At 37.8% G+C, this 12,078-nt stretch overlaps 1 protein-coding gene across 1 annotated transcript in view; it reads left to right on the plus strand.

Annotated features, from left to right (window-relative positions):
- Positions 1–321: 321 nt before the first annotated feature.
- The window catches only part of LOC129241893 (uncharacterized), a 62,480-nt gene continuing 50,723 nt past the window's right edge, over positions 322–12,078 (plus strand). The window contains exons 1-3 of the mRNA XM_054878442.1: positions 322–385; positions 4,047–4,243; positions 6,443–6,473. Of these exons, the coding sequence (XP_054734417.1) occupies positions 322–385; positions 4,047–4,243; positions 6,443–6,473 (292 nt within the window). The remainder of the gene's footprint in view (positions 386–4,046; positions 4,244–6,442; positions 6,474–12,078) is intronic.

The following is a 12,078-nucleotide window of genomic DNA, read 5'->3' on the forward strand; positions in this document are numbered from 1 at the left end:
ATATTTGATTTATTGTTCACATTTATTGCCGAAATTTTTAGTCATGGTACCCAGATTTTGAGAAACTCCTAATAACTAACAAACTCGTTGTCATAGAATACTTGAATTAGTTAAAAATGCATATTACTTTAAAATAATTTTTTTTATGAAAAATGGGCAAATCATTGCGTCTTAATTTAATTTTTTTTTTTTCGCCTGCTATGAGTCACCATGACAGCCCTTCATTGTCTTTGTTAACAAAAGAGTTTTCAATTTATCCATGTCTTGGCTGTCTTGGCTGCCTTCACATCGAACAAAGGCTCTTTAATACCGAAAACAATAATGGATGTCGCAGATTGGCCACAAGTTAATTATGACTGTCAAACGCACACAGTACGTAAATGCGGTAAGTTTTTGCTTTACCACCAATCATGGATGCTGATGACACTGCAAATGACTGGGCGAAACTACTACCAATACCTGCATCAAACATAAGCAATTGGGTACATATGCATGTAGGACACAAATTTTATGAAATTTCAAAGTGACATCCTAAACTAAAGTTTTATATTTCCTCCGAACGGCAGATGGTTTTTTATGAGAAGCTTTTTTATGGCAGAAATGCACTCGGAGGCTTGTCATTGCCTGCCGGGGGGCGACCGCTATTAGAAAAAAAAAAACAAAAACTGCTTCATGATGATGGAATTCGGGCACACTCAAACCCATTCGGCTATGGCGGTCTATTCTTAAAAAAGATTTAGAAGCTCAGAGAAGTTCTTGAGCTCCTCAAGTTAGAGAATACAACAATACAAAATCGGAAAAACATTGTATGGGCTAAAAATTAAAATATATCGCTTAGGTAGCCGAAAATTATTTCTTATGAATTAATTTTTAAGAGGTTATAGAGCTCTTGAAATATACGAATATGCAAATTTTTTCGTCATAAACTAAAAAAATTTCTCGTTACGACCTCTAAACTATTATAAAAAACAAAATACGTAAAACGAGGAGACATTAGGAAAAAGGAAACATAGAAAAAAGGCCTTAAAATTTCATATCTTTTCGATGAGTGAAATTGTTGAAGTACCATTCTGCCACTTGAGGGAGTACCATTCTGGCATGGGAGGACTAAAGGACCGTTTTGATACCATTATGAGACTTATTGACCGATCTCCCAAAAATTTTGCACACATTTTCTTATGAAATTACTTTCTATGTGAATTTAAAGTTTTAGAAAATTTTTCGAAAAAATAATTTTTTCGAAGCAGAAATAAATAGCAGGAAAATTCGCCCCGAAATTCATTTTTTTAAGCATTTTACTCCGCGATTTTTTTTCATTTTTGGTTAATTCATATAGAAATTATGACATTAATAAACAAAAAAAATTTTGGTTTTTTGTATTCAGGTCACTGACGCCGATGCTACAATGCCCGCCAATTGAGGAGCCCCGCTGCAACCATCCTGGAAGAATTGAGTGTACATCCGCCATTTTAAATGATTAAAATAAAAACAAAAATTATATTATTTTAATGTATAAATAAACTGTATGCCAATTTTGAAACAAATATATTAACTTCTTCATTTTAAATAATTTTAATGAAATTCAAGGAAAATATGGCCGTTTACAGGTATCTGCCCCCTTAATGGGCTTTAGGTTGAAGCACTGTCCCAGCATGTCGAAGTAAGGAGCACCCAGTGACCTTAGTCGTCTAGTTGCCAAACCCGGACTTTTATAGAGAAAGTGCTCTACAGTCTCCTTCTCTGAAAGGTCCCCACAGCTTCTGCAATGAGGGTTAAATGGTAACCTTAACTTTTCCGCTTCTGTGCCGATCATCCAGTGACCGGTAAACACAGCTATGAGTTTGGAAATTGAATGGCGTGCAGTACCCAAGACTTTCTGAGTTCTCCATACGTTGTACTGGGGCCATAGGGTGTTCGAAATTACACATGAAGAAATAGAGCTCCATCTTTTCTGCGCTTTTCTGAGAAATAAGTTATGCAGTTACTCTTTAACAACAAATACCGATGGCCAATTCAATCCCCATCTTGGCGAACTTATCAGCAATTTCATATTCTTCTATGTTCCTATGTTCTGCAACCCAGATCATAGAATTTGATACTTATTAAAGTCTTCAAAATGGCATAGCACATTTTTAGGCGTGCGATAAGCGTTAAAGCTGCTTTTTGTCATCACTATTTACTTTTTATTTCTACATTTTGTGGTCTCCGATTGAAACTTTTGTCCGGCCCTTAGTGCTTGGTGGCTGTTAGAACTTTAGTGTTGAATTATCATTGTGAGTCACTTGAGCGTGGTTTATGCAGCAAAAAAGGCATTAAATTGATGAACTTTTGTTAGATGCAGTAGACCATTGAAAACTCATTTGGTTTTGTTGGCAAGTTGTGCGAATACTAAATAAAAAAATAACGAGAATTTACATTTCGGTTAACGTTCACATCAAATGCGGTATAGAAGCCAAACTTTTTGTGCAGACATGAACAATGCCAGCGACAACTTTCGGACAAGCCTGTAAGAGAAGCCAGGTGTGTGTTGTTGGTTTTCTAGCAAACGAGCTTTTGGTGAATATTAAACTATAAGTACAAACTGCAAGTCCCCCCAACATGGAAATCATAGGTATTTTCTAGTAAAATACTCTATTGCTTCGTAAAGGAGAATCCTTCGCCGATGTTAAGTGAAAGTTTCATGACATGAAGGCGATTCGTAGGCATTGCAGGGGCAGAGGTACTGCGTCTGAAGTGGCAATAAGTATGTTTGAGCGAGCTTCACAAAAGGGAATATTTGATAATATCATACATATGTAATATTTTTATTGAGCTAAGTAAAACTTTTGCCGGAAAGTTTTGATTGATGGCTAACGTGTCTGGTGATGATTGGTTACCCATTGACGGCTGGTGAAAACGAATTCTTTGAGCGATGTATCAATATTTTGCAATACTGCCAAAATCATGCTTCGCTCATACAACCAATTATCTTCTAACGCATACAAGAGCAGTTTATTAATTCGTTCTTAGCGCGCATTCTCGAACACCAACCCATGTGACCAAATTAGAATTAGCGCCAAATGAAGCATACACAGCATGCAAGGAAGATAATGTTAATTGTAGCCTTTTCGTCTTCTGTGCCAAAGCCCAGCACTTATCAAAACGCAACTTAACTTCCTTGCCTCTGCCTTCCTCGCCTGATTGAGGAATGTTGCGTAGCAGGGGTTCAGCAATCTACTAAAGCTTGGAAAACAGTGTATTATTAGCAGCATAAGAAGCCTACGCCTTCAGACTCTCTTTTGCCAGTATAAGTCACTGCTCTCTAGTTTATATGAGATTACTGAATCCCTTCATCTTTTCTAATAGTTTGAAATCAAATTTGTTGCTATAATTCTCTCTTCACTTCTAAATTACCTAGTCTCATATTTTCTGAATGCGATTAACTTTACTTACGGATTGTGGCAAGACGGGGTGAATATCAAATGGTCGAACGCGAAATCAAATCGACCATGTTGTAATAGACGGAAGGCAAGCTTCCAGTTTCATCAACGTGCGTGCTAACCGAGAAGCTAACATTGACCCGGATCCTCATCTTGTCGCAGCAAAGATCCGCAGACGCCTCAGCAAAAAGTGTTCCCCACAGACACAAGAAGAGTTTGACGTCGGAAAGCTCCAGCCGTAACAAACAGTTCCAACAAACAATTCTTGTTACGTAATGCCGCTGAAAAAGTCACAGTCTTTCAGCGAGCCCCAAGGAACCACTGGTACGAGGTGATAAGATACGCTGCGGTTGGGTGAAGATAAGATAGATGCCGAAATAAGTGAGCGTGAGAAGCTTAAGATGCTAACCGACAGGATGAACGCATACAAATTATACCAAAACGTGAAAATAAGATAGAAGCCGAAATAAGTGAATACGAGACTATCTACTACTAATAAGTGAATGAGATACTATCCGACAGGAAGAACGCCCAGAAATTATATGAGAACTTGTGGTGGTTTCCAGAAAGTTTCAACAATGTGGTGATTTCCTGCAAATACCAAGACAGTGACCGCATAACATTTAGCATATGAAGTGACCACTTTTCCGCATGGTGTACTGAAGAGTAACAGCGGAAATAACTACGAAGAAGAAGAGGAATCCGAACGAACGCCGAACAACAGTAGTGAAGTGCAAGCAGCGATAATACGATTAAACAATAACACAGCAGCTGGGGTCGATGGAATACCAACTGAGCTATTGAAGCACGATGGAGAGGATCTGGTAAGGTGCACGCACCAGCTCGTTTTTCAAAATTTGTGCTGACCGGAACTGTAGTGTAATCTGCCGATTCCACACAAAGGTCCCAATTACCGAGGGATCAGTCTTCTTAATATTGCATACAAGGTTCTATCGAGCGTACTGTATGAAAGAGTAAAGCCCACCCTCAACGAATCAACAGTTGTCCAAATAGTCGAAAAATTCAAGGGTTTTTCGATTTCAAAGTCGCCTTCGATAGCACGGAAAGGAGTTGTCTATGTCCCGCGATGTTTGAAATTGGCATTCCTGCAAAACTAGTACGCTTATGCGAAATGACTTTGAACTCTATCAGAATTGGGAAGTATCTCTCCGAACCGTTTGATACCAAATAAGATTTCAGACACAAGGTGGCCCTCCATCGTGTGATCCCTTTAACTTGGTGCTGAAGAAGACAGTACGATAGTCTACAAGAGCGTGCTTGTATATGATGTTGCTATTAGTTCTAAGTTTTCCTATCTTTCCCTATCTGTATAGAGCAGCGAGATGGGAGGGTCTGGAGATGCACGAGGGTAAAACGTCACACAAAAGTCAGCGCATTCGTGCCTTAGCAATCTCGTTCAGTTCGCATTTATAGAGAAGTAGAGAACTTAATCTATTTTGAAACCAGTATCAACAAAGATTATAACGTGAGCCTTCAAATTCAACGGAGGAGCTCTCTTGCTAACAAGTGCTACTTTGAACTAAGTAGGCAGTTGAATAGTAAAGTCGTCTCTCGACGCACAAAAATCACACTCTGTAAGTCGTATCATTATACTGGTACATGATACATGGCACAGAAACTTGTTGGATAACAACACCTGATGATGCGACGGTGCTTGGAGTGTTCGGGGGAAAAATTGTGGGAGGATCTATAGACCTTTACGCGACGGTGAGTATCGTATTTGCGATGGAAAAATGAGCTACATGACATTAACGGTGGCTTAGACTTGGTACAGCGAATATAGATCCAGCGGCTACGTTGGCTGGGTTATGTCGTCCAAATGGAAGCCAATGCACCGGATCTGAAAGTATTCGATGCGGTACCAACTGGTGTTAGCAGAGGTAGAGGAACGCCTCTCCCAAGTGGAGAAGAATAGGAAGAACAAAAACTTAGGTAGGTAGGTGAAATGGTTGAAGTGCCAGTCTGGCACTCTTTAAGTAACACTGAAGTGCCGTTTTGATACCATTATGAGACCTCCAACAGGCAGATATCTACAGCCAGCCGGAGCTGTTGATATAATGGAGAAAATTGATGGGATTTAGGTTGGTGCACTGCCCCAGGCTGTCGAAGAAAGTGCTCAACAGTCTCCTTCTCTGAAAAGTCCCCACAGCTTTGCAATGTGGGTAACCCTGGCATTTCCGCGTGTGTGCCGATCGTCCAATGACCGGTAAAGACAGCTACGAGTTTAAAAATTGAATGGCGAGGAGTCCAAAGGTCTTTCTGAGTCCTTCGTAGAAGAAGAGCTTTACTGGAAAGATAAAATATGCGTTCCACTTGCTGTTTAATTTTTATCAGGAAAATAAATTAAGAGAAGTTTTGCAAGGATTTGCTGAAAAAAATTTACCTATGCATAAGTATGTATGCGTTTCGAGGTATGTGTGCATATACACCTGTGTGCAAAATAGTAGTAGTGTTAGAGTTTTGATACTTTTTTTTTAATTTAGAGCTTTGAGTTATATGATTTTTGTTGTAAAATGCGCTATACTTTTATAAAAACATAAAAAAAAAACAATTAAACACACAAAAAATAGTTAAAACTTGATAACTCATAGTGCTCTTATTATTTTGAGCACAGCTGTACGTGCATGCGTATTTCCTTTGCTAAGCGTTTGGTTGAGGTTCTCCTCGAATTTGTGCCGCACGTCTTTATGTTGTGCTGCAAATATAGGGCCCTACAGTTCTATGCCACTTCCGAATGGCAAATTTTTTATTTCAGAAACTTTTCAAGACAGAAATGCACTCGAATATTTGGCCGAGAGGCAAATTCTTATGCAACTTCTTTCTTAATTTAATATTTCATGTCCGCAGTGAGCGACAAAAAGCAATCAAGTACAAACTCAGCCGGCTACGTTAGCCGTGTTTTTCATAAATGTCCCTAGCAAAAATTAAATCACATTTTAACAAAGAATTCTGATTAATTTGAAACTACAATAACCCTTTTTCTCTTTTTTCTTTCTTTGCAGGTAAAAAAATTCTACACAGAAAATATCAAAGGTACAGAGCTGTTCAAATATGTGTATGTACCATAAAAATATCTAATTTAAATGTAAGTGTGTATGTTGTGGCTGTTGTGGCTCTTGTATTAAAGCATTAACAGTCATCTCGACTGCATAACATCCCACGCAAATTCAAAATTGTGCACGAAGTGTTTGGAAAGAGGAAACAAATTGGCGTGGACATACAATTGCATACTTGCATATGTATATGTATCTTACTTTATAACTGGATTTATATAGAAATATTGACATACTTATTTACTTATATAACATACACCAGTAGTAATAACATAATAATATCTTCTGCTCAAATATGAACGAGACGTTATCAATAAAACGGTCCGCGGATGACATATGGCAAAAATAAATTTTTTGTTTTTTGGTAGGACTGTTATAAGCTTACATGGCAAATTTCAGTGTGATATGTCACATAGTTTGTTTTCTGTGCTACTGTAAACAAGTCAAGCTCGAGTGTGTTCTTCGAATTCTCTTTTATGACTTCAATTGTCTCAAAATGTGTTCCACGGAGCGGCAACTTGAGCTTGGGAAACAGGAAAAAGTCACATGGAGCCATATCAGGCGAATACGGTGCTTGCGGAACGATATTAACATTATTTTTGTTCAAATAATCGCGAACAAGACGTGATGTGTGAGCTGGTGCATTATCGTGATGCAAGAACCATGACTTGTTGTCCCACAATTCCTTCCTTTTAAGACGAATGTTCTCGCGCAAACGCTTTAAAACGTCTAAATAATATTCAGCGTGAACCGATCGGCCTTGCGGAAGGAACTCCGAGTGCACTACACCTTCGTAATCGAAAAAACAGTCAGCATAACCTTAATTTTTGAGCGACTTTGGCGTGGTTTTTTGGGTTGATGTACGGCCCTCTTTGAACGATTTGTACCACTGGAAAACACGTGCACGCGATAGAGCAGAGTCCCCATAGGTTGCCTGCAACATTTTTAAGGCGTCTGAAGCCGAAATTTTGTTGGAATAACAAAATTTCAAACAAATTCTTTGTTCAACTTGAATTTCCATCGTTAAATTCGAAGAACACACTCGAGCTTGACTTGTTTACAGTAGCACAGAAAACAAACTATGTGACATTTCACGCTGAAATTTGCCATGTAAGCTTATAACAGTCCTACCAAAAAACAAAAAAATTTATTTTTGCCATATGTCATCCGCGGACCGTTTTATTGATAACGTCTCGTTCATATTTGAGTAGAAGGTATGTAGAATGGCTATGGCAGTAGATGTACTCGCAAATTGTACAGAAATAGAAGAAAGGAACGTGTCATTAGTTTTCGTTTATGTAATCTTATTTGTAATACTCACTTTCAAGATATGTGTGTATACAATTCTCTTAGCTACTACAGAGTGCTAAACGCAAAAGTTTACGCATGTAAAAGATTAAATAAAATGAACCAGACACAACTTATTTTCGGATATTTCGTATGCTTTAAAACACAAAATATCCAGATTTGATGAAATATGATTGCGTGGATATGACTGTATTGACTCAAAGATAATAGATTACAAGGTTTGGCCATCCGAAGCAAAATTGTGAAAGTTGTAGGTCCGTCACTATGGGTTCATTGCATCCGTTGCGATAACGAATTTAACTGACAGCAAAATGGATTATGTGCATTTGAGTCGAAGTCGCCACATTTCTCCCGTACGCCATGCCGGAATGCACAAAAATTGGTAACTTTCTACTTTCGTCGTGCGGCAAGTGTGGCTAAAACGACAACTGTTTAAAGAAGAAAAATTTTGTACCGCGCAAATTTTTATCGAGGGTGTTTTTTATTACATCAAATTAAATGCAGAAAATTAATGGAATTTAAATGAATTGAGTTCATTCAAATGCACAATAATCTTTTCGATAAAAACTTGAAAAACTATAGGAAAGGCCAGGCTTAACTAATTTGTCATGAAAAATTAATGTGCGCCCCGAGCTCGATATTGTCATCGCACCCACCCTCTACAACTACCATACATTTTTTTAAAACCATAAATTTTTCCGCTTTAATAAATATTAATTTCACAAGCACCAAAAACCTTTTTATATGCAACGAAATAAAATATTTTCTTTCACGGCGAAGTGTCTGTTTGCGGCAATGCTTTCATTGTGCGGCACGATAGGTTTTAGACGTCACGTCAGTCAATGCAATGCCGCAACGGATAGGCCTGTAATTTCAGCTGTAACGTCATCAGGGACTCGGCAACAGAATTGTGCCTGCTCATTTCACACCCATACACGCACTCGTCCAGTCTAATCAGTTGTCAGATAGCATTGAAGTAGCATGAGCGTAGGTCGCCTTCATTCTTTTTGTATATCACCAACACAATCTCATAACCCCGTTACGCTAGCGAATCATCTGATTCCATCAAAATCGCTGAGAGCCGGTGACGATCTCATGTTGACTACATCTCTGCATCCTGAACACACACCTTGTCAATCCAATTTTCCAATATCTTGTTGGCTGTTTACAGTTGTACATATGTACTAGGGTGTTCAATAAGTTTTGCGGATTGATAAGAAAAACACAATGTTATAGTTTGAAATACATTTTATTACTCAGTATACTCTCCCTGAACTTCAGTATACTCCTTCCAACCGCATTTCATTTTATGAATTCCATCCCTGAAGTGAGAGTCTGGAAGCCCTGCAAAATACGCTTCCACAGCTGTTATGATCCCATCATTTAATGAAAAACGTTTCACGCAAGACTTTTTTTAGGTTTGGAAACAGATGGAAGTCACTAGGGGCCAAATCTGATGAATATGGCGGATGCTCCAACAACTCGAACTTTAATGGATTTTAGCTACTCTCGAAATCCGCTTTTGACACGATGCATTGCCTTGATGAAAAATAATTTTTTCTTTTGCAAACTCGGTCTTTTTTCACAAATTTTTTCCCTTCAAGTGGTTTGAAATGTTACCATAATACTCAGAATTTATTGTTTTACCAGTTTGCAAGTTATCCTCAAACTAAATTCCTTTCGCAACCCAAAAAACTTGATGCTAACACCTTCTTGGGCGATTTCTGGACACAAACTCATTTCGATGCATTAAGTCCACTTTAACACATTGTTAGTGAATGCGGCACCCATTGTGCACTCAGCCAAGACTTCAATCAAAATATTGCTTACACTGCCTAATGAGATGCCTACGGCTTCTAGTAAATCTCTTTCAGTCACTCGACCATTTTCCAATACGATTTCCTGTATTTTTTCTACGATAACTCGCTGTTCTCGTGTTTGCTCCGGCATAAACTGTCTTCTGTGCGTAGCGTAGGATTTATACCGGAGATCTTCATGTACCACTCGACGGATAAGACTCTCAGAACTATTAAGCTCTCGCGAAAGGGTCCTCATCACTTTTGAAGCGTCCTCGTCTATAACCACTTGCACTCGTTGAATAAATACTGCAGATTGAACAGTGTCAAAACGTTCCTTGAATTTTGCGTTTTTCAACAGATTTTGACTCGCTGCCTGATGCTTAAATTTCACAGCGGATCTGACTAAGGAATGAGCGAATACACTTATGAAAATTAGAGATTTCTAAATCGGTGTGACTTGCACAAATAAGGACGATAACTGCTTGTCTCTGCATTTCTTGAGTTAAGTTGTAGTCCTCCAAGTCTTATCTGAAAAATGATTTCGGAAAGTTATAACCACAAATATGCTTCTCCTCAACTGCCGTTCTTTTACCTCTTAAGCGTGTTTGAGTTCGAAAGCTTTGAGAGTGGATACGTACGAATGATGGAAATCAGTATTTATTTACTAGATCTTGAGTTTTTATTTAATTTCAATAAAAGAAAAATTAACAACTTATTCGCCTTCACACGTGGGTGTGAATAGACTGAAATCGACCTGATGTGTATGGTATCACAATATGGGTCCACTTATGGGCTTATGAAGTCGGTAATCTGTAATGAGTAATGAAAATTATCAAATTCCGAATGAAAATTGCCGTATGGTGTCAAATCTTTTTGGATTTTCATGCTCGGACTAAAGTCAATTGGCAAAAAAAGTATTTATCAAAGTAGCACATCCATATTAGATCAGTCTGGACTCAAATATCCAACTTTGACCACAGATTTTTCAATTAATCATAATAAATACGTTACAATTTGCCTAATGAATTTAAGGTTTATGAAGCCGGTAAAGGAATAAACTGGGTATGACCAAATCTCCGAGTATATTCCTGTCATGAAAAATTTCCTCATAAAAACCATTTGCCGTTCGGAGTGGGTTTAAAAATATAGGTCTCTCAATTTGTGGAACAACATCAAAACTCAAGCCAAAAAGGGGGTAAGAGTCAATTATATATATAGGGTTTTGCAATAGGTGCGCTTCAACTTTTTTCCGATAGGGAGGGCGAACGACGCAATTTTTTTTATTTTTCGCTTGTCATTTGTAAACTTCATTAGTATACATTTCATCATGGAACGCTACACCCTTGAGCAACGATTGCAAATCGTGCAAATTTTTTATGAAAATAATCGTTCTGTTGCTGCTACTTTAAGAGCATTACGGCCATTTTACGGTCCATTTAACAAGCCGTCCCGTTTTGGGGTTATGTGAAGTCATTGGTCTACAGTAACAAGCCGGCGACGATTTGTGAGCTCAGAGCCAATATTGAACGCGAAATTGCTGGAATTTCGGCCGATTTATGCAAAAGAGTGGTCGAAAATTGGGTTCAACGATTGGACTTCGTAAAACGTGCACGCGGTGGTCATGCAAAAGAAATCGAATTTCATACTTAAATGTATATGTTCAAACTCGATAATAAAAAAGAAATTAGTTAAAAAAGTAAAACCGTTTGTGTTTTATTCAAAAAAGTTCAAAAGTTGAAGCACGCTTACAGAAAAACCCTATATATAAATTCCAAGTATGAGTCGAATCTTTTCCATAGTATCAGCTCTTTTTCCAAAAACATTTTTTCTTGGGCGATTAAAATATATTCCGAGTATGATCAAAAAAAAGCTCATAAGTAAAATATCGCGACCACAGCCCCACCTAGTGCACCGAGGTAAACTCGTAAACCTTCGCTGACATGTTCGCATGAACTCATCGCAATCAGGGGGTGCGTTATATACCTCTGTGCCCACTAATATATAAGACTTATATCTTCAACAGATATGTGCTTAAAGATATAGCTTATAAATAGCTTATAGATATCTAAGTCCGTTGAACGAATTAAAAATTAGATTTTGAAAATGGAACATACTGGTAAATTCCTCAAAATCTGTTCAAGCCACATTCATGCTGAGAAAAGAAAAGTACTTCAGTGTTAGTCTTAACCAAACTATTTTTTCTAAAACCCAGTGGCGCTAGGTATCTCGGACTGCAATTAGATAGAAGACTAACAACACATCACAGCTAAAAGATTTCCACTTAAAACAAAAGCTCGTAAAATGAACTGGCTGCTTGGTCCGAATTTAAACTAAGGACAAAACAAACCAATCTTAATAACAAAATTTTTCTTTACAAGAATATGTAAAGGGTGTTTTTTTAGAGGTTAGGTTTTCAAGATGAAATAAAACGTATATAATTTAATGTTATGGCCAAGAATTTAGCTTTATTATGTTTTA

This window comes from Anastrepha obliqua, chromosome 3, assembly GCF_027943255.1.
Source record: "Anastrepha obliqua isolate idAnaObli1 chromosome 3, idAnaObli1_1.0, whole genome shotgun sequence".
Classification (NCBI taxonomy): domain Eukaryota; kingdom Metazoa; phylum Arthropoda; class Insecta; order Diptera; family Tephritidae; genus Anastrepha; species Anastrepha obliqua.